General features: G+C 40.3%; 5 protein-coding genes and 1 long non-coding RNA gene across 10 annotated transcripts; 4 read left to right on the top strand and 2 right to left on the bottom strand.

The window, feature by feature from the left end:
• Positions 1–934: 934 nt before the first annotated feature.
• Positions 935–7,708, bottom strand: LOC130187754 (adenylate kinase 7-like). Of its 2 annotated transcripts, none has more exons than XM_056405631.1 (18): positions 7,507–7,708; positions 7,276–7,416; positions 6,544–6,658; positions 6,269–6,363; positions 6,073–6,183; positions 5,754–5,837; positions 5,553–5,641; positions 5,305–5,395; positions 5,062–5,139; positions 4,240–4,389; positions 3,769–3,897; positions 3,518–3,623; positions 2,932–3,060; positions 2,780–2,845; positions 2,469–2,666; positions 2,029–2,246; positions 1,390–1,548; positions 935–1,299 (listed from the first exon to the last, which is right to left on the bottom strand). In XM_056405631.1, exons 1-18 carry the CDS (start codon positions 7,588–7,590, stop codon positions 1,264–1,266), a joined length of 2,079 nt encoding a protein of 692 aa, XP_056261606.1. In that variant the 5' UTR covers positions 7,591–7,708; the 3' UTR covers positions 935–1,263. The 2 variants fall into 2 exon arrangements, with proteins under 2 accessions (XP_056261606.1, XP_056261607.1); XM_056405632.1 differs by having other exon boundaries at positions 1,390–1,545.
• A 4,313-nt stretch (positions 7,709–12,021) lies between these two features.
• actc1a (actin alpha cardiac muscle 1a) lies at positions 12,022–16,525 on the top strand. Its single transcript, XM_056404682.1, has 8 exons — positions 12,022–12,107; positions 13,919–14,072; positions 14,187–14,315; positions 14,440–14,635; positions 14,757–14,918; positions 15,131–15,322; positions 15,967–16,148; positions 16,254–16,525. Exons 2-8 carry the CDS (start codon positions 13,944–13,946, stop codon positions 16,395–16,397), a joined length of 1,134 nt encoding a protein of 377 aa, XP_056260657.1. The 5' UTR covers positions 12,022–12,107; positions 13,919–13,943; the 3' UTR covers positions 16,398–16,525.
• Positions 16,526–16,645: 120 nt separating this feature from the next.
• On the top strand, positions 16,646–20,049 carry LOC130187250 (inactive Rho GTPase-activating protein 11B-like). 2 transcript variants are annotated; one of them, XM_056404680.1, is made up of 8 exons: positions 16,646–17,664; positions 17,759–17,855; positions 18,119–18,375; positions 18,737–18,888; positions 18,983–19,075; positions 19,214–19,387; positions 19,486–19,576; positions 19,677–20,049. In XM_056404680.1, exons 1-8 carry the CDS (start codon positions 17,489–17,491, stop codon positions 19,795–19,797), a joined length of 1,161 nt encoding a protein of 386 aa, XP_056260655.1. In that variant the 5' UTR covers positions 16,646–17,488; the 3' UTR covers positions 19,798–20,049. The 2 variants fall into 2 exon arrangements, with proteins under 2 accessions (XP_056260655.1, XP_056260656.1); XM_056404681.1 differs by lacking the exon at positions 18,983–19,075.
• Positions 19,177–20,582, bottom strand: LOC130187255 (uncharacterized). Of its 2 annotated transcripts, XR_008830426.1 has the most exons (4): positions 20,069–20,582; positions 19,649–19,793; positions 19,501–19,532; positions 19,177–19,393 (listed from the first exon to the last, which is right to left on the bottom strand). It is a non-coding gene; the product is annotated as an uncharacterized LOC130187255 (long non-coding RNA). The 2 variants fall into 2 exon arrangements; XR_008830425.1 differs by lacking the exon at positions 19,649–19,793.
• Positions 20,583–20,734: 152 nt separating this feature from the next.
• On the top strand, positions 20,735–25,131 carry LOC130187253 (neuroendocrine protein 7B2). Its single transcript, XM_056404683.1, has 6 exons — positions 20,735–20,816; positions 21,229–21,454; positions 22,056–22,205; positions 22,436–22,548; positions 23,004–23,057; positions 23,324–25,131. The coding sequence occupies exons 2-6, from the start codon at positions 21,229–21,231 to the stop codon at positions 23,453–23,455; spliced, it is 675 nt and encodes a 224-aa protein (XP_056260658.1). The 5' UTR covers positions 20,735–20,816; the 3' UTR covers positions 23,456–25,131.
• An 82-nt stretch (positions 25,132–25,213) lies between these two features.
• grem1a (gremlin 1a, DAN family BMP antagonist) lies at positions 25,214–26,819 on the top strand. Of its 2 annotated transcripts, XR_008830424.1 has the most exons (3): positions 25,214–25,355; positions 25,520–26,182; positions 26,562–26,819. XR_008830424.1 is itself a non-coding variant. In XM_056404684.1 (2 exons), exon 2 carries the CDS (start codon positions 25,528–25,530, stop codon positions 26,065–26,067), a length of 540 nt encoding a protein of 179 aa, XP_056260659.1. In that variant the 5' UTR covers positions 25,214–25,355; positions 25,520–25,527; the 3' UTR covers positions 26,068–26,819. The 2 variants fall into 2 exon arrangements, 1 of the variants encoding a protein (XP_056260659.1); XM_056404684.1 differs by having other exon boundaries at positions 25,520–26,819.
• Positions 26,820–26,832: the final 13 nt, after the last annotated feature.

Genomic DNA, 26,832 nt, shown 5'->3' with positions numbered 1-26,832 from the left:
CAAACACTGAGCCAAGTCCTAAGCTAAGTAGTTTTTAAACTGAAAATGTAGTAATGTGTTGGACATTTAATGTGCTGTAATGTAGTTCATTTAGTTAATTCAAACGGAATAATAATAATGTATTTCGAAAGAGAAATGCAGCCATTTAACTGGATGAAAGTATTCATAGTTTTGCTTCACTTTGCAGCAGACTTTCCTGACTTGGCAAAAGGGCCAATAAAAAGATTTATTTTCCACTTTGGCTTTTATAGTTGTGACCCTTGCACTCCAGCCTCCTCCTTAATAGTTACTAAATGTTTTACTGCTGTTTTATGATTTTAATCCATTGTTGAGAACTAAGTTTGGGTTGCAAAGCTTTAACAAGTCACTGTAGCCAGTCTTCATCCTCCAGCAGGACACTTTGTCCTTTTTTAGCTCTGTAGTTTATTTTGGAGCCTGCAATGGCGCATTTAACCTCTGACCCTCTGAAAAGGGCTGGAGGGCATCAAGACAACGACCCATGTATTTACTGATACTTACAGCTGCAAATTTTATAGATCATTAAACAAAAAGCATTTGTAATTGTCATTTATAATTGCATGCAAATGACTTACTAATTTTTACTGATGCTTATTAGAAAGTGAGAAATTTATGACCCTTTATTAGTGACTTATTTACATTTATTCCTGCAGATCTGATGGGTGAAGAGGTGAGAAGTTCATGAGCATTTTCAGTTATTTGACTATTAATTTCACAATAGATTTTTTTCTACAACATGACAACCCAAAGGTTGCTCTCATTAATGGCTTATAGATGATAAAGAAAAGAACATTGCTAAACCCAGCCTTTATAAATGGTAACTCATTGTATGAGAAAAAGGTGCCAACCAGGGATCATTATACATCTCAGTGCTGTAGCACATAAATAACTGAAATGAGACACTGCGGAAAAATCGTAGTATTTTGTTGTTGTTTAGTAAAGAAAGACCTTACATGACAAAGTATCTGACAACAAAGGCACAACCAAGTATGAACATGTTGGTGGTTTTATGAATGAGATCTGTGACATTCCGGTAATTACTGTAGGGAATTATCAGACAGATCAATTGCTTGAATGACAGTTTTCAAACATCGTCATATTTATTTTAAGCCTGTAACATCAATGATTCACAAATCATTTACATCACAATGTCTGGTACTACTATCATTTGATTATGTTAATTACTGTAGAATAAACACAGCCTCAGATGTTAGAAATGAATATATCTCCTTGTGAAATAGATTTTTATTCTTGTTGGTTGCTCCGCTGAAGATGTTCAGCCTGCAAAAACAAAACACAAGATACAGGAAGTGACACCTTCTGTGATGTTCAATAAATACCGTTCTGTTCAATATAAATACTGAGGAGTACCAAGAAGTCGACGGGGTCCTCTGGTTTGATCTTGCTGCACTCTATCATGGCCTCAGTGAGCGAGGGCATCACATACTTCATCAGGTAGTTCCTCAGAGGAAGACAGTGAGCTTCCAGCAGCTCGTGCTCCTGTCTCTTCACCTCGGACAAATTCTTCTGCTAATAAATGATGAACTAATTGAATTGATGGTTACATCATTTATACACATTTGCTCCCATAAAAATCAACACATTGGATTTAATTTTGGTTGTTTCCTGGAAAGAACCATGAAATTTGGTACTAGTCAGTGAGAATAGAGACAGTGTTCAATTGGCACACTTCCAGTTATAATTAAATGCTCGCGCTACATAGTGTGTCTGCATGTATGTATCTTAAGCCAGGGAAACAATTCAGTATATGTGCAGTAGATAGAAAAGTTTCCAATAATAAATGAATAATTAATGAATATTTCTTGCATCTTCTAAAAGTCTGCTTGGCTGATTTGTGATTAAGGGAATTGCCAGCCAGCAGCTTTAAGTACGCACTGGTTTTATTTACTCTAAAACTACTGCACCGTTACACCTTGCTTAACCCAGTGTAGCATGACAATCAGAGCTCATCATTGTCATCTGTGAACAACACAGCTTTTCTCATCTTACCCACTCCTCATACTGAGCAGCCATCTCAGCCAGCGCAGCCTCATTCCTGCGTTTCTTCTCAGCAGCGTCTGCAGCCAGTTTCTGCTTCCTCTCTTCTTCTTTCTCTCTGTCCTCCTCCTCCTGCTCCTCTGGGCTCGGGCCATAGTTTTTGGGAATCCCAACCATCTCAGTGATTTTCTTCATAACATCTGTGTAGTCTGGATCATCTGTATTAACCTCTGGAGAGGAACAAGACACACTTAGTGTAAAGAAACAGAACTGTGGTGGTTCACAAACCCAAAAGCCTCATCTTTTCAACATTTTCATTTCCTACATCTGAGGTATTTTTAAATATTCTTTATGGCTTGTCATTTATGAATTCTGCAATAATCTTTCTGTCTTGTTTGTGGTTTAAATCCCGGCATCCCCTGACATACACGATGCTGCTTTGAGGACAGTACCGATTTGTTCTGGGTGAATCTCCAGCTCATCAAAGTAGTCCAGCAGGGTTTCCTCAGCAGTGCTGAGTTGTCTGTATCTCATCAGGCGAGGGAGGAATTCATCCTGGGTGCAACGCGTTTTCTCTGCAACACGTTCTGGAAGTCCTTGAACTCTTTTCGTCAGGAAATCATCAGATGCTTCTAAGGCAATAACATGCTCTGCAAAACATTAAACATGTGGGATAATACAGTGCTTTAGTCGGTTTAGCAAGTTGGTTCTGAAACTAAGATCCAATTCTTATTATTAGTTTGTAGTGGAGTATTCTATTGACCTGGAGTGATCTTTGTGTTGTACACAGGTGTTTTAACCATCGTATCCTGGTTCTCTGTGTCCTCATCTGAATAATAAAAGCACACCATACACATGTGAGCAATAAATACTATTAATAGTAAAACAGTATCAAAATCAATCGCTGAAACTTACCTATAAAAATCATCTTTGCTTGCTCGTAGGTCTTAGGAAAGCCATCAAGAACAAATCCTTGGTTCCTACACGGCTTTGAATTCAACTTTTCTTGCAAAATGTCAAAAACCAGATGGTCAGCCAGTCGACCTGATGGATCAGGAGACTGGATTAAAAAGTAAGAAACTAACAGGCACTCAGACACCTATTATAACCAATATCAATCTATAAACTGTCCAAAAAACAGCTTTATCAAGTCCCACATAATGTTGTTGTAGATTGGAATGTGAAATTTACTTTCTTACAGTATGATGTGACAAATGTGCAAAAGAAGAGAATAATTTCTGTTAAACTTAAAAGAACAAAATTAAATATTAAATATTGTTCTAATGAACATATCTGGTGTTCCCTCTGATTAGACTTGTTTCAGGTTGCGTTCTGGTGTAACAACATGTCTCTCTCACTTTTACATCGTATGACACTGTGCAATCCAAAGTATCTAAATGATGTTAATAAACCAAAATGAAACAACAATGTGGTATTTTGTTGCTCCACTAACAGACACTGAGAGAGGCTGGTAGCACTACTCTGTGCTGTTATTACTAACCTGTATTCATTTCCATGCTTTTGTTAATATTGTCCAGTTGTGTGTGCGCAGCAGCTGCTACCTCTTCACTGACATATTCAAGGTCACCTTCGTTCACGATCTCCTTCTGTAACATGCAGAAAGAAACATGACATTTTCTAAAAACCCTTCAAATTGCATCTTCAAAGAAGAACTTCCACAAGAGGGCAGTATATTTCCTTTAGTTGCATGTCTGTCTGGTTGACTGAATTCAATTCTTAGCTTCTACTGACCAACTGTGTAATCTTTTCCTCAATGACCTCTTTGATCTTGATGTGGTGTATCTGGTAATGATTGCAGAGCTTCTCTGAAACAGTGGTTTTACCCACAGATGGAGGTCCAACCAGGCAGATTCTGATGGGCTACAAAAATGGAAAAAAAGGAAAATCTGGTTCACGAATGAATCATGGCAGCTGGTTATCATCTGGTATCAAAATTGCCCTTTACACCCGAAATACCCCACCAGGGTTTATTGTTGTCGGTGATTTTACTGGAACATTGAGTCCATGCATACTGTAGATCAGAGTAACAGAGATTCTGTACATAACAAAACAATGAGATCTCTCGAACACTCTTGCCCTTCAGTGTTGCTGAACATTTTCCAGTGTATGAAGTGGTAGCCTTTTAAGCCTTGTGTATATCTAGTACTAATAAGAGTCAAAAACAAATATAGTTCCCCTCATCTGAATGACTTGAACACTCACAAGTAGCTGCCTGGTGTCTTTGTATTCCTCCACAATGCTTTCCATGTTCTCAACCATCCCAGATTCAGACGTCCATCGGAGGCTGAAGGAGTCTTTTATAGTTAAAGCGTCCAGTTGGAGGTTGATACTTAGGTACTCCAGCTCCTCTGGCTGAAATGACAAACACAAACTTCAAGTACTAAGAGCACAATTTTCTTTTATACTGAATAGTCACAAACAAAATTTGCAAATATAAAAAATTTGTAGAGCAAAGGGAAAGGATTGAGCAGATTTTCATGACATGCATAAACAACAGCTGGTGGTTTATTTGAGCCTGTCTCAATAACCACTGCAACTACTGTAGAAACAACTCAGATACTAATTCAAATCTGTTTCTTTACCCAGTTTTAAATTTATATTAGTGACCATGAACAACTCTCACCCAGAGACAGAAGTTAGAGAAAAACTGACTCTTGAGCCTGTGTCATAGTTGTGGACATATATCTGACCCTGCTTTAACTGTGTCAGATAGTAAACATTTTTAAGGCGTAAAGCAACAATCTTTAACTGATAATAATTCTAGATATACTTATACTATGCTAAAACATGGTCAGGTATTTCAATTGAAAAAAAGAGTGTGCAAAATCGGCCTCCCAGCCATTTTCCATGGAGCATTTGTTCCATATTTAACTGAATAATTAGCTGGATTCTCACTTTGGGAGAGATTTTAACTGGGCATGTAAAAAACAAACTTGTGAATGGAGATGAAGGAGATCATGAACAGCAATAATCCAGACTAGAATATAACTTTCTTAACAAAATAAAAGAAATGACACGCTTTACCTTAAAAGCCCTCATGGTGATGGCTTCCTGCTCTGGTACTTTGTCGATTTTTCCTGGCCCCAGTGTATCACTTATCATCTAGTTAAGAGTCAAGAGAGAGATTTTTGTATAATTTTTTTAACCTTTTTATCTTTTCTTGTCGGGTCCAAAGCAGGATTCAAATTAGTCTCGAAGCAGTGGGTCACCAAAACCCACTTGCTGTACATGATGTACATGCCACAATCTTGTTTATAGAAAGGTTACCTTCACAATATCCTCCAAAGTGTTCTTGGAATCATCAACAGCAAGGATGTACTTTGACTTTGGCCTGAGTTCAGTGATGTTTTGGATCACTCTGAAAAAGGAACAGCCAGTTTATAGGGTATTGAGTGTAGCTTGGTGAGGGGGAGAATGAGTTTAAACGATTTTAGCATAAAACTACAACATAACAAAATGTGAAAAAAGTGAAGCAGTCTGAATACTTTCTGAAGAACAGTTAATAAAAAAATTACCCTGCAAGGTCATATACATGAATCATGGGGATGCTATTTGTGCCCTGTCCAAATACAGGAACTTTTGGAAACTGCATCAACCAAGACACCTGTTAAAAATAATGACACTGAAAATTGTGCAGTACAAACAGAAACATAAAGTATATTGTGTAACATTATTATCATCATTATTATTATTATTATTATTATGTTCATATCTACCTTGAAAAAGTAGTGAAAGAGGTTCTCTCCCTTTCCGTACTGAAGACCACTAGCAACAACATAACCAGTAAATTTGGCCTTTTTCTGTAAAATTGTGAAATCAGAGTCAACAGTTGAATCAATGTGGGTCACAAACATTTTCCAGTCTTTGTCTATTTACAGTTAAACTTTTAAACTTTAAATATTCCTGGCGCGCAACAGTTAAATTGCACTAATTTTAGTGCAGTCTTAGTTTCTTTATGATGCCATAAATCGCTACTATTGTGTTGAAATATCTTTTTGGAGGACACTGACATTTTCAGCACCATAATTAACTTACCCCTCTACCCAATTTGAGCACAAGTTTCTCCAGATTGTTGTGGTTTTTGAAAGTGGGATGAGGCCTTCTTCTTCTGAACTCATCTTCTGTTAGCAGAACATCTGTTTCCTCCTGAACGGAGAGAAATTATTATCATACTGGTTGTTTTTACAGACAGGACAAGACAAAAGCTTGCTTTAATTTTCTTCAGGCTCACCGAATTCTGTGGCTTGGACATGGCCCAGGTCATCACTGTCGAGACTAAGATGAACATTTTCCGAGACTTGAAGTTTTCCAACTCAGCATGAAGAGCTGTTTGTAAAAAACAGGGAAGGGGGGGGGGGGTACAGGCATAACAAAGCAAACAGAATCAATCCTACATTTTAGCCACATTATTGGATTATATTGGGTTAAACAATTTCTTTTAACTGTAAGAGACCAGGTTATAATAGAGCCATTCCACCAAATAATAAGACTACCTTAGTAATTTACCTGTGATTGCCCATGTTGCCTCTTCAACCAGCTGTTGTGTTGCATTTTCTGAGATGTTGTACACCACCACATCACACTCCAGCAGGCGCTCAAGGAGCTCATCTCGAGTGGGTGACTACCAAAGAAGATGTCTTTTAATTGTATCACCCAGAAATTGACATAATTTTGAGCTGTTAAAGTTCCTGTTTGCAGTTGCAGTATATGTACAAGTATTCAGATCCCGTACTTCAGAAAAGATAATATTGTGACAGTATAAAAAAAAAAAAAAAATAGGTATAATACATTTCAAGTTAAAGTCCTGCATTCAAATTTACTTAAGTAAAATATAGTCAAGAATTCAAAAGTAAAAGTACTCACTCTGTAGCATGGTCTCTAAACAATCTTACTGTATGTTAGATATTTTATGATTAGATTACTAATGCCTAACTAAAGCAGCATTTTAATGTTTGGACCCAGTTTAACTACATTATACAGTATACTGCTGGATAATTTAATCTATAGTAATAAAATCATATTGTACAACCTGATCATATGCTTTGCATGAAGAAATAAATTCTGAAATGTACAATGTTTGGTTTTTAAATGAAATGGAGTATAAGTATAAAGTAACATCAAATGGTTACAGTAACTCAAGTACTGTACTTAAGTTACTGGCCACTGGCTTGAAGCACCAAATGTGTGTATACAAACGGAAGAATTGCAGTATTTTATACCTTTGACTAAATGACTCACTGTATATTGTTCCAGTAGAAAGGCTGTCTCCTCATCGTTGGGTGAAGATACAGTTCCCACTATCTGGAAAGCAGGTTCACCTCGATTGCCCTCTGCCTCGTCATCCTCTGAGGTCTCCCCGGCTACGCATGTCGATAAAAACTGTTGAAGCAGGTCAGAAACAAAATAAAATTACTGTAAACTGGCTAATGAAAGGTCATCTACATATAGCACAAACTTACTTTACTATACCTTAGCGATGTGCTTGGAGGAATACTTGTCGACGTCGCTGATAAAAATACGTTTGGGACGAGTCTGTTGCTTTATGTCCCCCATTTTAAAAATGCTATGCGCTCTTGTAGTGCTAACAAGGTTAACTTTATTAGTTAAATATGTATGTTAGCGTTTTTACTAGTAGTCTAGCTGCATTGTTGACAAAAAGAACTTGCCCGTTGCTGTGGACTCACTCGGTTGCTATGGCTCAGCCAATAGAATGCCTCGAAACGGCCCGTTACGTCTTCCGTTCATATTGGTTGCACTGCCGTAAACAATAGTTGGATTAGTTTGAGCTTTCATAAATTATATATGTAGCCATGGTTCAGTTACACAGTTAAGTGCAGGAACACTTTATGTACATTTTTCTGCAGAAACATTAGGGTCTATGATGTGATGTTCCCAAAACCGCCGACACACTACTTCCAGCCTATCATCAAATACCTTCTAAATCAATATTCCCATGATGTAGAGGCTTAAGAGAGGCCTACATCAAGAGATATAGAAATACCAAATATATTGTCTACTACTTATGGGGTCTTGCTATATCTCTTGTACTTTTTTTGTATATGGTGTTAAAATAAGATTCCTCTAATACTACTGCAATTATAATGTAATGTCCTCTTACACAGGGATAAATCATACAAACCACACACACCTATGGGTCTGTAGAACCCCTCATGGCACAGAACAATGGAGCACTGACATGGAAACTTTCAAAGCACCCCATATATTTATAGAGCTGACATTATCTGAGAAACTGCTCGCAGTACTTGACATTGTCTGCTTCACACAGGTCCCAGCAATCAGTGAAACACACCCTGATATTCACAGCAGAGTGATACCAGAGAGCTGCTCCAGGGATGATTGTTTGGTTCTTGCCATGTATAGTAAACCCCTAAATTTAAATTAACCTGTTGTTTTTCAATCAGTGTGCTTCATTCAGCCAACTGATTTAGCAGAACATATTTTACAGTGACACTTTTAACTGTAGCATATACAGTAGTTCATCCAGAAAAAAAAAGGAAGCCTGGCTTATAAATTTGCCGATATCACCCATGTTAATTTATCAGAGATTTACTGTATTGTCACATACAGTATGTCAGCCAGAAATGCCAAGAATGTTTAATTTAGTCACTGTGTCCCCATTGCATGGTTTGTCGGCCATATAGCACTTAAAAATGTATTTTTCAGCTGTAAAATGTCCCACGTAATACATTTCTGGGTCACAATTCTTTAATAACCTAATTTAAAGGATCCTTATCAATCATATTTCTTTTGTTTTGCATTTTTGCTATATTTGTTACGTTTTCAATATCAACATTGGTACTGGTCTCAAAAAGTCAGTATTAGTCATGTTCTTATAATAATAACATTCTTAGGTGATGGTAACATTTGAATTTGTCATGGAACTTCGTATCTCTGCTGTCACATCCTATTTTCTCTCTCAACCTCATGCGTAAACGTTAAGAAAATAGCTCCTGATGTGATTGCTCTGATTAACATGTCTTCCAACATGTAGTTCCTCGAACACTGCAGAGCCATCAGCTGTTTACAGCTGGCATGTGGCACATTATGATAACGGCTGTTGGTGCCAGGGCAGTGTTGCGGAACCCAGAATAGGATATTGTTCATTGTCAGGGGCTGTTTTCCATAATTCACTCCTCTGCAGTGCCAAAGTTTTGGTATCAGATATCATCCACTGTTGTCATTTTTGGACTCATTTCATTTTCTTAATTTACAAAATAACAATGTAGCTGCTAGCTGTTAAAAACATACAAACATCATCCACTATGGCAGAATAACTGTGACCTGTTTTTTATCTACATAAATTATTTGCAACATGATGACTTTCTGTATTATTCATGCAGTCAGATTAATATTTGAGCATGTGGTCAGTTATGATTGACTATTGTATGTACACCTGCCACTGTAGGAATAGTGGTTAAATTACCATAGAAAATTATAAACTTGAACAGGTGCGCTACAGTACTTAAACAAATAGCACTTACACCCCTAGAAATATTATTTGCTTTGGTTTAAATACAAATAATCCAATTTTATTTGAAAAAAATATAATTTCTTCAGCTTTTGCACAAAGTTGGAAACAAGGGTCATTCAGGCGCAGATGTTATGTAACTTCTTTACAGAAACTGTGGCAGAAGAGGCACCAGCTTGTTTTTCTTGTGCACTTCTTTCTTACATGCAACCTCAACCTTATGCTTCTGCAAAAACATGTCCTGCAAATGGTAAACAAGACTCTGTCTAAGGTGGACTGACTGTAAAGAAGCAGTTGTTGCTAACAGCTGCTGAAGTGTGTGCATGTGTGTGTGTTGGAGGGGGCGAGGGGGGATGGAGAGGGGGCAGCTGTCAAGACAGACAAACCGTGTGCTTCCTACATGCCCTTATAAGGATGAATGTCCCTCAAAACCATGACCCATTTAAGACCAATCTGCTTTATCCTGATAAAGACCTGGTGATAAAGATAGCACTCTGCCAAAAAGTGATTCTTTGGCTTGAAAGGAGCTGTTGACAAAACACAGCACCAGCTTCACCCAAAAACTAACGGGATGTTCCTGCCTCATACTTTATGCCCCACAATGTGCAGAGGTTGTACTTTTACTGAACGTGGCCACAATTTCAACACTTATCGAGTTAATTAGTTCAATGGTGTAAATCCCACCAAACTTGGTAGGTGAATGGTGTGAAAATTTGAAGATTCAAAGCATCACCAAGTAAGGTAAAAATCAATAATTCAAGCTGTAATGACAAGGAAGTGAGGATGATGATTATGTGTCTGTGGCCTGTATGGACTGTTTCTGCAGAGCATCCGAGGCCAGAGGAAACCTGAAGGACTGTGTTCACTCACTATCTCTACTGCTGCTTTACAAAAGTATATAGAAGCTCTGCTGTGGTCAGAAGAACAACAGTGAGTTCAGACCGCCTAACATCAGCACAGGTTTGTCATGTGCCCATTTTTCTTGCTCTCACTGGGCTGATCATACAAACTTCTGTTTGGCAGAGATCACTGGCCATATATTTTACTCTCTTTTTAATATCTAAAACCCTTAAAGGATAGATTAGATAGAAATTAGATTTGAAAATGGTTCCTCCTGGCAATGCTGAAAGAGATCTGTGCAAAAGCCTCAGAAAGTTTAGGCAATCTTTAGCTGTCTGAGTTAGAAAGATTACAATCTTTTTAGCATGAAATTTCCAGTTTGTATCAGATTACTATTCCTCTTCATTAGGTCAGCAAGGAAATATTGGAAACAATAATGCTATGAAAGATTATCAAATGACTAAGAGACATGATTTGAAGGTAACTCAGGTCTCTGTTATGTAAAGGCTTGGAATAGAAACAGACAAGTAGGTTAGTAGCGTCTCTCTCTGAGGTACATTACAGCACATGGCTACAAATGGAATATTTCAAAGTGTTGATGGTGTTGGGGGGTATTTACATTCTCACTGCACTCACAGTGGCCTGATAGGGCTCCAGCATGGGGATGTAGGTGCTGTGGGGGCAGTGCAAGGTGACGAATAAGGAGCCTGAGCTCTCGTCATCCTACCCTCAGTCTGCAGCGACACGCAGCCACTGGCACCTGTTACACTCCATTTCCCTAAAAGGAAAAACTGGAGCCAATCAGAGCTGAGGACGGTCGCTCGTCGCTCCCTGCACAAGCTGTCCCGGGGATCTGTCGTCTGCTGGAGGTCTGTGCACTGGCTCTGGCTCCCTCCCACCCCCTTTTTACAACATTGCCTCTCAGCTGTCTCATGCGACGACACTGGCAGGATCCCCTTAGACGGCTCCTTAACCAGATTGCTCAGACAAGATCTCAGATTACCATCCTACCCTGTGATCATCCACATCCCCAGTGCCCTGTTTGAGCTTAGTCATATTAACTCATCCTTAGAGACTTGAAGGGCAGCTCCACAAAGTATGAGTGGAAGAAAGATGCTGCTATGTATGAAGCAGGAATCTAAACTTATAATTGATGATATTGCAGTACAGGGTTTCCATAACTGTCCTAAACTCTCTGTAGCTTTGAATTCAAAGGGCATAAGTTGCTTTAAAGGTCATAAGTTTATTGTTGTTGATCCACATGAATCATTTGACAACTAATATACCATTAACATACTGTAGTCTAGTGATTTGGCATGTAAAATACAATTAAGATCAAGCATTTTAAAGCACAAACCATGTATGTGTGTCTAAAGTCAATATTGCAACTTGAAGATATTATTAAGCTCCTGGATCAATTAAATTAACATCAAATTGTAAACATGATTGTCACTTATAACACATTTCACAATCCTTTTTTCATTCATCCAAGCAAAAGTCTTCCCATTTCTGTCTGTTACCTTTCATCTCCAAGGCAACTTTTATCCAGTTTGGTGGTGTCCCCTGACACAGGATCCACTTTACTGAACCATTTTGCTGAGCAGCACTTAATTTGGGCTTGTGTGAACTCCTGGGCCCGCCCACCAGCCCCCAGCCTCAGGACACCGGGACATATTTAAGAACCCCCTCGCACCCTCGCCCTTTGTCCCAGTGGAAATTCCAGTCTTGCGGTTACAACTTGGTGAGTTCCTCTGCAGTGCTTGTGCTTGTCTGCGTTTCGGCCATTGGTTTGTGGTGCTCAGGGAATAGGGAGGATGAGTAGATGCTGCTGCTGCTGCTGCTGTAGGACATATCACTGCTGCAACGTGGATGTATTTTCTTCACAGTTTGGAGTTGGTTGTGTTTCTGTGATCAGAGTAGGTCATATGTTGTTGTGAGAAGGATGAAATCTGAGCGTAAGAGAGGGAGAAAAGTGGTACTTGGTGGTGTTGAACTGATCAGACTATTGCATTATATGGATATGTCGTCTGGGTCCATTAACAGTGACCTATACTACACAGATTAGGACATAGTCTTTGGGGGTGCGAGGATGCTTCCTGTGGAGTGGCAGCAACGTAGCTCTAAACCAGGTTAGATACAACCTGAGGAAGCTTATGTAAATTAAAAGTCAATACCAATACAGATAGATACATTTGACAATTTAAATACCAAGAACAAACACTTGACAAGATGATTTGCTTGGCAGGGATGAAAACCCTCTGTAGAAGCATTTATAGCACTGAGGAAAGCCAAGATGCTGAAACTAATGAAAGCCGATCTTGGTCAGGAGACTCCTGAGAAAGATTTTTAATCTCATTGAGCTTTTCCTGATTAAATAAAAGTTGGATATAAATTTAAAGAATAATTAGAGTCATTTTTCTGCATCAGAAGCAGCTATTAAAATGCAGGATGGAAAGCCTAGGATACAGATGGACTGCCCATAGTAATTTATTTTAAACCTTTTTTAAAGAATCGTTTTTAAGCTTGTTGGACTATGCTAGAATGACAAGTTGACTTGAAGTTAATGAATAATAAGATATGCCTAGAAAGTCATATTTAAATACATGTTTCTTATACTTGAGCTCTGGTCACAGTAGAACTTCCCTCATATTGGCTCAACCTTTCCAGTAACATCACAGCTGGGTCATTTAGAGTTTTGATAAAGCTCTCAGATAACTCTGATTGCAATGGTGCATTTTGTAAGAGCCAAATTTTACTGTTTCATAAATCTCATCCGCAGTAATGAGGCTGATCGCCATGAAAACAGTAGCTGATACTGAATGCCACAGCAGCCATTTAAGTTGTACTTACAGATGATGATTTGAATGGGGAAGCCTGTTTGAAGGGAGGGCTGGGGGGGGGGGGGGGGGGGGGGGGGGTGCTGCCACCTGGGATGCAGGCTGTGGCCAGAGATCCTGGAAGGATCCGAGCACATGGTCTGGCTCCAAACAGAGGACTCCTCTATGTGGCGACAGCTGAGGAGAGACCCAGACCACTTGTCAAAAGACACACCTCAGCTGTTAACCGGCTCCAGCTTAACGACGAGATGCAGAGGAGGGGTTGTGGGGGTTGACAAGGGTCCCGAGGCTGAAAATAGACATGTGAGTGTGTGTGTAGGGGGGCGTCGAGCCATGTCCCGTTTTGGCTTCTCGGGCAGCTGTGACACTCAGAGAGGAGATTAGAGCACTCAGAGGTGTCTCCATACTGAACATAGTGCTAGATTGTTTCTCAGCATTGCATGGCTTTGTTTTTTCAGGTGAAATGATCCTCCGTGTTGACTTCAATTAAATGAAAATATACACACTTAAACGCGTTAAGGATCTTATATCCTTTCAAATAATCAGCTTAATCTTACAACGTATAACTGACACCTTGTTAAGAACCTTGAAAAGAGCGTTCAATTCTCAGTGTTTTGATGTGAACACTGTTGAATAGAAGCTCCTGATCCGGACTGAATAAAACAACATCACAGACTAAACTTTTGCATTTGTTTCCATTTCTTGTCTCGTGTAGAAGGCCAGCCCAGAAAAGACCAAACATGTGCGACGACGACGAGACCACCGCCCTGGTGTGCGACAACGGCTCCGGCCTGGTCAAGGCTGGGTTTGCCGGTGATGACGCTCCCCGTGCCGTCTTCCCATCCATTGTTGGACGCCCCCGTCACCAGGTAGGAATACTGAAAGGGCCATGAGTTTTCTAAAAGATTCGAATTTTTGAAGCTTTATCACAGGCTGTCAGTCTTGTTTTATGAGATTCTGACATGTGCTTGTTTTGTTCTCAGGGTGTGATGGTGGGTATGGGTCAGAAGGACAGCTACGTGGGAGACGAGGCCCAGAGCAAGAGGGGTATCCTTACTCTGAAGTACCCCATCGAGCACGGCATCATCACCAACTGGGACGACATGGAGAAGGTGAGAATTGGAGATACTGTGCATATACATATACTGTATATACTGTGAAATGAAAACAAATAATGAGAGAGCCTTGTGCTGTGAAATGTTACATCCACTCAGTAAAATTCCTCATCCTTTACAGATCTGGCACCACACCTTCTACAACGAGCTCCGCGTGGCCCCAGAGGAGCACCCCACCCTGCTGACTGAGGCCCCCCTCAACCCCAAGGCAAACAGGGAGAAGATGACCCAGATCATGTTTGAGACCTTCAACGTCCCTGCCATGTATGTGGCCATTCAGGCTGTGCTGTCCCTGTATGCCTCCGGTCGTACCACTGGTGAGTCTCCACCGAGGCCTTCAACTCCTTCACCGTGCAACACTGCAAGCCGATTTAAAGAAAAAGCAGTTTACTGTATATGTGTTGTCTTCTAACAAACTGCTGTGTTTTTCCTGGACAGGTATTGTGCTGGACTCTGGTGATGGTGTGACCCACAACGTGCCCATCTATGAGGGTTACGCTCTCCCCCACGCCATCATGCGTCTGGATCTGGCCGGTCGCGACCTGACTGACTACCTGATGAAGATCCTGACTGAGCGTGGCTACTCCTTCGTCACCACTGGTAAGAAAGAAAGTCCCCAACAACTAGCTGGAAACAAAAAGTGCAAAACAAAACTCACATAGTCAGATTTTGAATATGAAACATGTTAAAGTGCTGAGCCACATTTACTTCCAGACATGAACACAGTGTGGCCCATACGCATGTACATTGTGGATCAGCCAGTTAGGTCATGTGACACTGGTCGACTGAACTGTGAAATTTCCTCCCTGCAGCTGAGCGTGAGATCGTGCGCGACATTAAGGAGAAGCTGTGCTATGTTGCTCTGGACTTTGAGAACGAGATGGCCACCGCCGCCTCCTCCTCCTCCCTGGAGAAGAGCTACGAGCTGCCCGACGGTCAGGTCATCACCATCGGCAACGAGCGTTTCCGCTGCCCCGAGACCCTGTTCCAGCCCTCTTTCATCGGTGAGTCATGACAGCTGACCCGACGCTTAGCAGACACTGTTACTCCATGTAAACACCACTCATCCTGCAAGTCATATTTATAGGTGATTAAGTTTCATTTATACAGAGAATAGAGACCGTGTGCATTTACTCCACCTAGTGGTTAAAGCTCAAACAAAGAGCCAATCGTTTGACTGAAAAGTGTTAACTCATAGGGAGTAAAATCATTTATTTATATTATATTTCTTCATATTTTTCTCTTATTTTATTGTGTTTTTGGGAAAAAACACATCATTGTTGTCTTCTTCAATTAAATCTTATACTTAAAAGTAAGTTTAACAGCAACACTTGCTTTAACCCTCAATATTTTACATTTAGGCCTATAATCAATATATAAACATCTAATGAATGCACTTTACATAGTACACATTATAATGTAGTTTTAAGTGTGAGCAACTTTAACTACCCCTGTGGGCTGAAAAATAAACAGATGAAGAATGATAACACATTAGAACTCAGTTGTGATCATAAATGTGCACTTTTTAACTTTATTTTAAAAGGTCATTATAATTATTAGTGTCATTATTTCAGTAATTATTTTCATATTAGCACATTTTTACTGTCAGAAGTATAATCACTCACCTGTTCTTATCTTACCTGCCCAGGTATGGAGTCTGCTGGTATCCATGAGACTGCCTACAACAGCATCATGAAGTGCGACATTGATATCCGTAAGGACCTGTACGCCAACAACGTGCTGTCCGGTGGTACCACCATGTACCCTGGTATTGCTGACCGTATGCAGAAGGAGATCACCGCCCTGGCCCCCAGCACCATGAAGATCAAGGTGAGCCCTCACTCACCAGCACTGACCGGTTAAATCCATTTAAATATGTTGTAAAATGTTCTCGTACCAACCTGTGCCTCTGCTCCTCCTCTCCCTTTTCTCCAGATCATCGCTCCCCCCGAGAGGAAATACTCCGTCTGGATCGGCGGCTCCATCCTGGCCTCTCTGTCCACCTTCCAGCAGATGTGGATCAGCAAGCAGGAGTACGACGAGGCTGGCCCCTCCATCGTCCACAGGAAGTGCTTCTAAATCTCCAACCCGCAACACAAACCCACACAACAACCACACCAGCTCTCCCTCCATATCTCGATTTCTACTGTACCTTTTGCTGTATATACATGTACTGTTGTAATAAAAATAGTTGCTTTTAACAGTAATCTGGAGTGTTGGAGTCTGTGTCAGTATACAGGTAGCAAGCACTGAATGAACATGCCCTCATAGGCTCAGCATGTTATTAGGCCATGGCTGCACTGTAAGTAAAAGGGTGGTCATACTTCTACATCCAATATGAAATCTGAACCAAACTGTTTGAATGCACTTTATACAAAAACGGAGTCATCTGCTGAACACAAATCATTCACCTTCTCCGTTCTTTTGTATGAATTAAACAAAAGATATAATGTCGACTTAAGAGGTGCATATACATGCTCTGTTTCCAGTCTTTGTGCTCAGTTAAGCTTTATACTGTATCAACCACACAGATATGAAAGTGGTATCAATCTTCTCATCGAATGCCCAGCAAGAAAAACCAATAAGCATATTTCCCCAAATATAGAACTGCTATATAAGGTTTAATTTCTCCCTAATACCAGAGATTAGGAAATAGAAAAAGCAATTCTAAATGAAAGTATCATGAAATCAGGTGATGGAATTAAAGCTTAATTAAAGGGTCAAAACCTTCAGAAGCACTTAGAGTATTAAGAACAATTTGACCTTGTTCCTAATACGACGTGTGTTGCTGGGGTTTTGTTGTTTGGTGTGGATTAAAGGCTAAATTGGAAAGAAAATGGTGTGCTTGTAGTTTTTAGGATGGATATAGTGGACATGATCTCACAGTAAGTGGCAGCTATTAACAGGCTTTTTTGCAAAGGTCAAACAGAGTGATGCCAGTAATTAGCAAAATCTGAGAAATTGATGTTATGCCACCTGAGGCGAGCTGAAAGCTCGTTATCTACCACCTTCCCCGTGTCACCTGAATGCACCACTTTTCCCTCAGAACTCACTTCCTGTGCCACAGGTGATACGGATGAGCATAATGAAGTCCGCCTCCTTCATTCATCAGTGATTCTAACAGATTACGTTGTCAGTGAAAGGCTGTTGAACTACGTTGTTTTTAAATCATGAAGGCCACAGACAGTAATGTGATTCGGTTTCACCTTCAAGTCCTTTATGGGATAACTGCAAAGAGCTTAGAGAAGAAAAAGGACAGACTGTTCATCGGTGGTGCCAAGATCTTTGGTGTGCCTCTGGAAAATTTAGCCAGGCAATACATCCCTGAGTTTGGACTTGTACCCTGGTGAGTGGAACCAACAAGTCTGGAAAACTTTTTAAAGGATTTAGGACAAAAAGGCAGAGATAAACCGTTGTTTTGAATTTTGTTTTTGTCTCAGTTTCTTGGTGGATGCTTGCTCATTTCTTCTGGAGCGTGCTGGGACTGTGGGCCTGTTCAGAAAACCAGGCTCTCTTCCTCGCATTAAGACCCTCAGGGTAACTTGAGCTTTTTTGTTAGGTTATTCTAATATAATCTCTACTCAAGCAATTTCAGATGGTGGTTTGAACAAATACACTCAGCTGTCAGTTTATTAGGTACATCTTGCTAAAACGGAAGCAGCCAAATACAAGATTCCTGCAATAAATCCTGATTTATAATGTTCAGTTTTTGTTGAAACTGCTTTAAAAAGGTGTTTTGTCAACCTCCTTTATTTCAAATACAATCTTGCCATCTATGAATTACTGTGTGTCTGTTTCAGGCCAAGCTGAACAGAGGGGAGGGGTGTCTGTCCATAGCCCTCCCCTACGATGTGGCCACTCTCATCAAACAGTTTTGCAGGGAGCTGCCGGAGCCGTTGTTTCCCTCTGAGCTCCATGCAGCTCTGCTCAAGGCCCAGGCACTGTCCAACCTGCAGGACAGGACATCAGCCCTGCAGCTGCTGTCCTGTCTGTTACCTGCCAGAAACTCCTCCTGTCTGCACTACCTGTTCAACTTCCTCTCCAAAATTTCCAAGAGGTATGAACATGGGATCATTAAAGCCTAATACAGAAAGAGATTAAAGTATCTAGTATTTTTGCAAGAAAAATAAAAAGCAAAAATTGAAAAAAATCTGAAAAATATCATTTTTTTCATTTTTGGACTCCTCAGATTTCTCTTGACACCCCTTCATTGGGGGTCATGACCCCACACTGGGTACCACTGATCTACAATAGCAAGTTTGCCTTGAAATTATTGGCTATTTCCACTATTTTTCATTTGTCTTTCTCTGTTAAAGTGTTGGATCTTCTTCAGGCAGGGTTCTACAGATTTTCCAGACATGAGTTCATGTACCAATGATTTCACGTGTTCTTCTCCTCATTCGATGTACCGCTGTCAGGTGTTCAGAAAACCTGATGACCAGCTCCAACCTTGCTACGGTCTTCGCTCCGTGTCTTTTACCTCCTCCTAACAAGACTGAGATGTCTGAGGGCAGACTTGAACTCCGAGTTCTTGTCCTGCGCACCTTCATTGAAAATCCTAATTTATTCGGTAATAAGCCAGTCATTCTGTGTTGACCCTGTACTCTCATTAAATGTATTTGTGTGAACAGGATATCTGTTATGACCTTCACTGTATTTACCAGGCGTGATTCCCAAGGCTGTAATGGACAGTATGGAGTTTCTGATGAACTTCAATTTTCAGAAGAAGGGACACAGAAAAAGACACAGTTTCAAAGGTGTAAAAAAAAAAAAAAAAAAAAAAAAAGCATGGACTTCATTGCACTTGGTCAAAGTGAACCGCTTCTCTAATCACTAAAATTCAAAATGGAACCGTGTCCACCTCCTGTGTGCTCTTTATTTTCTCACACATGCAGTGATTCGGCCTGTGAAGACGGTGCCCTGGATTCAGGGGAGGTCAAAGGTCACACCTGGTGTCTCTGAGCAGAGCCAGGAGTCCACATCAGGACGCAGACCAACCCTCAGGAGAAGCCTCGGTTTGGAAACTTTCCCCAGTGTCCTGATGTTTAGGACGTGTGCGCCTTGTGCAGGTGAATCTAATATGAAGAAAGAAACGTTTTGTAACGGGCAGGACATTTTACATGAACGTGGTTCCAAATATAGATTTTTAAATTCAAATAATTTACAGAACAAGACTTCAAACCTGAAACAGATTCCTTGGATGGCTCCAGTCCCCTTGGCAAAGAGGCATGCAAGACACCACAAGAAAGACAAAGAAGGTAAATTATAAGCTTATGGAATCAATTTCAGATTACTTTGTGGTAGGCCTATGGCAATAAATTAACACACACCATCTGATCCATCCTTTTTTGTTTGCAGAGATCTGCATTTGGGATTTTTCCCCAGACTGACCAGGAGGCAAGATGCAGACAGCTCGCCTGTGCTCACTGGTTTGGGGAAACTGCAGTTCACGCCCTGGAGAAGACGATCTTTACTCTGACATATAAAGTATTAAGAAGTAGCCATGTCAGCGGCTTCACATTCATTCAGTATTTTAGGTTATGATCTCTAATAGACAAGTTTTATATTCAGACGGTGGCTTAGAGTGTTTCATCGTCTTCCATCAGATCACCGAAGTTGTATTTTAGCATTCTACATTTTTCTATATTTGACTATTTATTTCACAACATGCCATTGTTTGGGTAAAGATGCGCCATAGTTTTATATCAAGTGAATAAATACTTCAACTTTTTCTCAAGTGTATCTCTTACCTCTGCATGTTAAACATACTGCAGGTCAGGAGGTAAACTGTGCCGTGTCTCTCATCAGTTTATCTTTAATGGAAAACAAAGATCCAAACTCAAAATGCCAGGAATAGATTATATATTAGTAGCCTACTTTTTAAAATGCATATGGAGAATTAAGAACAAATAGCCAACGGCTTCTTTGCATAATGAGTAGCTAAACACCGAGATGCCCTTGAAGGTAGTTGAAGATAATCACAGAGAAGTTGTTCTTGTCTGAAACAGATTTATAACATAAACAAACTGTTTTGATGGTGTCTGATGCTGGGACTTCCTCCTGGTCGTGCAGTGCTGCTGTGTGGGCTGAACAAGCAACTGGCACTGGAGCCAATGATAGGGGGTTTCCTAGCAACTGCATCTGAACCGTGAAGCAAGACTAATAGCTTTTTCTAACAAGGTTGCATAATGACATCAATAACACCGGAAACTCAGTATTATCCTTCAAAATAAAGTCATAAAAATGTCTCATGGAGGCAAATATTTTTAAACAAGAAAATACATAGATGACAATTTGAATAATAATGCTGAATTAAGGTAGGCCAGGTTTGATTTGGCTGTGAAGTGGAGTGAAATTAAATTTTAAGTCGTTTTTTATTGTTTGTGAAGTTTTTATTTATCTACATTTTTATTTTGGAAACCGGAAATGGGCCGTATGTCCAGCTTGATAGGGTCTTGATAGGGTCTCGTGCAAACGGCAGGTCCCTCCATCATCACGGTAAGAACAAATAAACAAATCTCTATTTTGATCACTTGTGAAGTTTACTAGGAATGAAATCAAGTATATCATCAAATAAATGTCTTTAAACGCAGCTTTTATAGTGAACTATGGTGTTTTCACTGTTTGATAGATAGACCATGCAGGCTATTTATAGACTGTTTCCATCAGCATTAATGGCTCTGTTTACAGAGCAAGTGTCGCACCAAGGCTTTAGGCTATTCAGTTTACAGACAATAGGCTGCCGTTTATGGTTTCTATTAACCATAATGACAGAACCACCCTTTCCATTTATATTGTCTAATTATCCTGTCATGTGTTTAACAGTAAAAATGCAGCTGTGTTTGCACATGATCACACGCCTGTCCATCTTCTGCACGGTACGGTCTGATGTGTGTTTTTCTCCCCGCAGATGACACAAATGGCTTCGGCGGTGCGGTTATCGTTGCTCGGCCTCCTCTTGTGGCTGCAGCTCGGCAGAGCTCCGGCCCGCAGCCCCCGCACGGCGGACCAGGTGTCCGAGGCCGACATCCAGCGTCTCCTGCACGGTGTCATGGAACAGCTGGGCATCGCTCGGCCCAGGGTGGAGTATCCCGCACATCAGGCCACCAACATCGTCGGGCCTCAGAGCATACAGGGTGAGTTGGGATGGATTTATAATGAAGTATAGAGTCTAGTAAAGTATATTTTCAAAGCAACAGGAATTCTTCTTCTTATTTTATGCCTTTTTCCCTCCTTTTAACTCTCTGACTCTATGACGCTCTGAAACACTGATATGATAGGGAAGCAATGAGCTTATTGTTATTGGGGATGTGCCTATTCCATGCCTTGTATTTATTGCTGCTGATTTATTAGTTGTTTTGTGCTTTTTTTCTATTACGTCATGTGGTGATGAACCTAAAATGGGTTTAAAATGTGCATTATGTGGCTCTTTTAATTACATTTCAGCACAGTGTTCTTATATTTTCTAGACCCCCCACATCCTACCTGAGTTAACGTTTTTCAACACAAATTAAAATGTTGTTTTCAAGTAATATCAATATAATTACTTATCAATCATTATAGAGATACTGCTCTACATTTTCTTTATATCAAGTTTAATCCTGTGCTGAACCAACTCATAAAATGGTATATATGTGAAATGCTGTTGGAAAATAGGTAGGCTACATGATGCCTGTTAACGTAGCTGATGGTGCAGTTGTATTTGTAGTGATTGTAGTGTTTGTTTTCTTCCACAAGGTGGTGCTCATGAGGGGCTGCAGCACCTCGGCCCTTATGGAAACATCCCAAACATTGTGGCTGAGTTGACGGGCGACAATGTTCCCAAAGACTTCAGTGATGACCACGGATACCCAGACCCTCCAAACCCCTGCCCGCTGGGAAAGACAGGTGGAAAGTCTTTATTTTAACATACTAGCATCTGTAAAACCAGCAGGATAAAGTGAATTACTTGCAGCATACCTGCTACTTTGAAACTGAAATAGGGGCAAATGTTGCTATTAATGCTGGCAGAGTTGCTTTTCTGTCTGTTTGCTTTTTTATTGTATTTATTTACACTATGAACATTTAAGATAATGCATCCTCTGTGCGTTCCGTCTGTGCCTTCTCACATTTTACAGTAGCAGACGGGTGTTTGGAAAACGCTCCGGACACGGCCGAGTTCAGCAGAGAGTTTCAGAAACACCAGCACCTCTTTGACCCAGAGCATGACTACCCAGCCCTGGCGAAGTGGGTGAGTACAGAGTAGGACTGCCTCAAAAAGCAGCACATCCTCATATTTTAAAAGTTGGAACTTGCAAATGTTTAAATGGTTGACTTATTATCAAACGCACAAATACCTCATTAACACAGAGTTGTCCCATTTTCCTTCACCTGCAAATTAAGTACGCTTGCTTTTACCCACTGGAATACCTGAGACACCATTTCAGGCGCACATGTACCAGTTAAAACACGTACAGCAAGACTCCTACAGCATTAATATCACTCCATTTGGCAGATGTTTTTGTCTAAAGCAACTTACTTGCTTAAAGATGAAATGAAGACAAGCTTGCATCAAGTCACCCTTTTGAGAATTTTTATTCCTTTAAGAGGCAATTTGAATATAATTTAGGAACAAAGAGAGTGGCTGTAAAACAGATACATGATTTTATGTCTGTAAACTTTTTGTTTTTCTGTGTTTCCTCTCAGAACAAGGAGCTTTTGTACCAAAAACTGAAGGGAGGACCGAAAAGAAGAAAAAGGGTATAGTGTTTCATGGTTGTCTTTTTCATTTTTGCTGTGTAGGATTAAGTCTTAGAAACCACATCACCAGCACTGATGTTTACCCCCTGAAGAGACTGATGTCCTCTTAAACTCACTGATCTAGATGTGAAGTGATATTTTCTGAACGAGCTAAGAATCTCACTGAGGATTTCTTAAGTTAAGACGTTTCTCTCTCTCACTGTTTTCCCTCAGATTTTGTTTGTCTTCATGTTTACACTCATATTTCTGTCTCCACCCGTCCGCAGAGTGTCAACCCATATTTAATGGGCCAGAGGCTGGACAATGTGGTCGCCAAGAAATCTGTTCCTCACTTCTCTGAGGAAGAGGAGGAGGAGGAAGCACCGACCGTCTCTGCTGCCACCAAATCCACAACCTAAACTCCTGCATCTGCAACACTCACTGTAATATTAAACTATACTCTCAGATAAAAGTTTTTAACACCACATATTTGAGCATTTGGGTTAACAAGCAATGGAAAAGAGACTTCACCACAGGTACTGTGAAATAAGAAATGGTAAAGTAGAGAAAAGATGGGAAGTATGAAATGTTTTTATGATATTGCTAAGATATTAATTAGCGCAGATCTTATTTAGTAATTGGCACAACATATTGTATCTCTGTCCTTATTTTTAACAAATAGGCATTACAATGCAAGACCCATGGAAACAAAATTCGTGGGTTTTGTTGAAACAGTGACACCCAGCTGTCATCATGGGCAAAGCTTGATCACCAAACAGGCAAAGTGGGCAACTGCCCATGTGCCCCAAGAGCCCCAAGAGCCCCAAGAGCCCCTGGGAAGATCAAAATTTGCACCACTGAAGTTCACCATCAGCCACTGTGACAGTCCTCCATCTTTTAAGTCTTAAAGAGAGACTCTGTGTACAAATCTAGTTTTAGGTTCTGTTGTATCCATTTCTTGTAAAGCTGTCATCTAGTTAGTTTTTCCTATGTTAAGTAATTAATACACAGAAAAACCTTGAGTAAGGTCGTATTATTCAAAGATAGGAGCAACCAACATATACCGTCACTATTAGTGGAATTTACCTTTTTTTCTGATTGTTCAGTAAAAAATGACAAAAATTGTGAAAAATGATCATTATTTCCCGAATGGCCAAAATGTCGAGTTTACTATCATAGAAAACTGGGAAACTATCAAATATTAATAATTTAGAAGCTGCTGTCAGTGAGTTTTTGGCATTTTTGCTTAAAAAGTGACCTAAACAATTAATCGGTTATCAACATTGCTGCCAGGTAATTATCTCTCTCATCTTGTTGTTTCTGAAGATCAAAGCTTTGCAAACAACAAGTAGGTTGGACTTTGTGTTTAGATTTCATTGGATAGCTGCTCTTATGAGGGTCAAGAACGAACCTTAAAGCGCTAAAAGGAAACTGTGATCACTCTGATCAAAGAGCAGCTGTACAGTAGAGTGCTAACTTCAGTTCTCCTGTAGGTATCTGATTAGAATAACCCAAGATTGAAGCAAATATATTTTACTTTTTCAGATTTTTAAGGAATATAAAAAAGTCACTTTGCCTTAGATTCAACCATTCAACCCAAAATACAAGAATATATGGTGTTAAATTCTTCCCTGACAGTATATCTACAGCTGTATTATAAGAAGGAGTTGTATAAAGATATATTACTTTGGAGGAATGTTGAATCAGAAAGTTATTATTCATGACTGTAAAAAGATCAGTTTACTCACACTGATGTTTAATTTTTTTATGTCTTGATATGAGCAGTTAATCACCTCTGTGTCTTGAAGCGAAGATTCAATACAGATCATATTCTTAAACCTTAATTATAAATAAATAAATAAATAAGAGTAGCTTTGCTTTTGTCATGTAAGGGAGAATTGTCAGTGACTTCACTGTAGCATGGGAAATATTTTAGAGATTACTCTGACTTGTATCTGTTCACTTCACTGTACTGCAGTAAACATGAGTCTCCACAGGCGCAGGAATCTCTCTCGGTTCACTTCATCTTGCCAAATATGTTTGTGTTCTGTTTTTGTTCTGTAAAGTCAAATAAACGGTTTATCTGCATTGAAAACGTTTGGAGGAGGATTTATTTTCCCCCTTCTTCAGACAGATTAAGTGAGGATCAGGGTTTGGGGGCGTGTTCTGCTGAAGCTCTGAAACTCAAGACAGTTTACAAAAGCCCTGTGCGTCATTCTTGAGGCCACTAGAGAGGACGCAGGAGCTGAAGAAGAAACACATGCTGTTAACTGTCTGACTTGATACAGTTTTCTTGTGAAGAGCTCAAATAAACAGCAGGTAACTCAACTTAGTTTTACTGATTTTGTTTTTTCGATTTAATTAACAATCCATCGTGTTCAGATGGTGTTTTGGGTGGAAATGCTGGTGCGTAATTCATGCGTAAAAGCTGTGCGTAAAAGCTCTCCATCAATGACTTGATTTGTATTTTGTTTTCCTTTCAGCTTCAACGATGAGGACATCATCAGTGCTGATCTGTGCAGTGGTTCTGGTGCTGCTGCTCTGCCCGCTGAGGAGAACAGATGCTGCGACCTTTCAAAGCGCTTTGCCACATCCAAACAAATACAATCCAAATGAATCGGAGAGATGTCTACAACCCCCCATCGGCGGATTAATTTCCCGCGGGTCTGGGCCCGTAACCTCAACGGACGAAGTGCTGGAGTCCAGTCAGGAGGCGCTGCACGTCACGGAGCGTCGGTACCTGCGGCTGGACTGGTGCAAGACGCAGCCGCTCAAGCAAACCATCCGCGAGGAGGGCTGCCTGAGCCGCACCATCATCAACCGGTTTTGCTACGGACAGTGCAACTCCTTCTACATCCCGCGGCACATTTACCAGGACGGAAACGCCTTTGAGTCCTGCTCTGCCTGCAAACCCAAAACCTTCAGCACCGTCACGTACACCCTCTTTTGCCCGGGACAAACGCCGAGCACCAGGAAGAAACGGGTGCAGCGCGTAAAGCAGTGCCGCTGCACAACCATAGATACGGACTAGACGGAAACACACATGCTGGCAGATAGTATTCTCTTCCGAGGGAGGAAAAATGCAGCTTTGCAAAAATAGAAAAATAAAAAAGGGAGAAGTTGCTTGGACACATGAGAATAAAGTGGTGAGGAACATACCTGAGCCTTTGTTATGGTTATTACTGAAAGAGGATATTCAGCAATACACCACTACATTTGCTGATAGATAATAAACATAGGTGGTTGATTGAGGTGTCAGGTTCCCTTTATGGTGATATTTTGACCTGCAACTATTAATTTATCACACTGAAAAAATATCTAGTCACTTCTCAGTCATTACTTCACAGTCTTTGTGTGTGTGTGTGTGTGTGTGTGTGTGTGTGTGTGTGTGTGTGTGTGTGTGAGTGAGAGGTTTTGTTGGCAGTGGGTTTTAGATGCAGGGACTTTGCCAAAGTTTCTCATGACCTTGAGTGCCAAAGCGCTTGGGTTTAAGCTAAATTCTTCATCGTGTCTTATTTCTTGTAGACAAACAGGCTGGTGGACGTGCAAGACTTAGCAGGAAATGTAAGAGGACACATCTTCAAAGGACTTGGATGCTTTGATTGTTTCCACTGTGTGGGATGTAAAAGTCGAGGTCTTTCATGATATAAAAGATTTTCTTTTTTCTTTTTTTTCTACGACCTGCACTGCTAAATGCCACTTCATTTTACGACTGTGTATAATATGTGTATCATGTATTGTAATGATGCTTGTAAATAAAACATTTTTCAAGCTTTTACATCACCTTTTTTTTCTG

The sequence above is a fragment of the Seriola aureovittata genome, chromosome 19 (assembly GCF_021018895.1).
Source record: "Seriola aureovittata isolate HTS-2021-v1 ecotype China chromosome 19, ASM2101889v1, whole genome shotgun sequence".
Classification (NCBI taxonomy): domain Eukaryota; kingdom Metazoa; phylum Chordata; class Actinopteri; order Carangiformes; family Carangidae; genus Seriola; species Seriola aureovittata.
The sequence above is the reverse complement of the archived record's forward strand: the minus strand, read 5'-3'. Positions and strand labels throughout refer to the sequence as shown.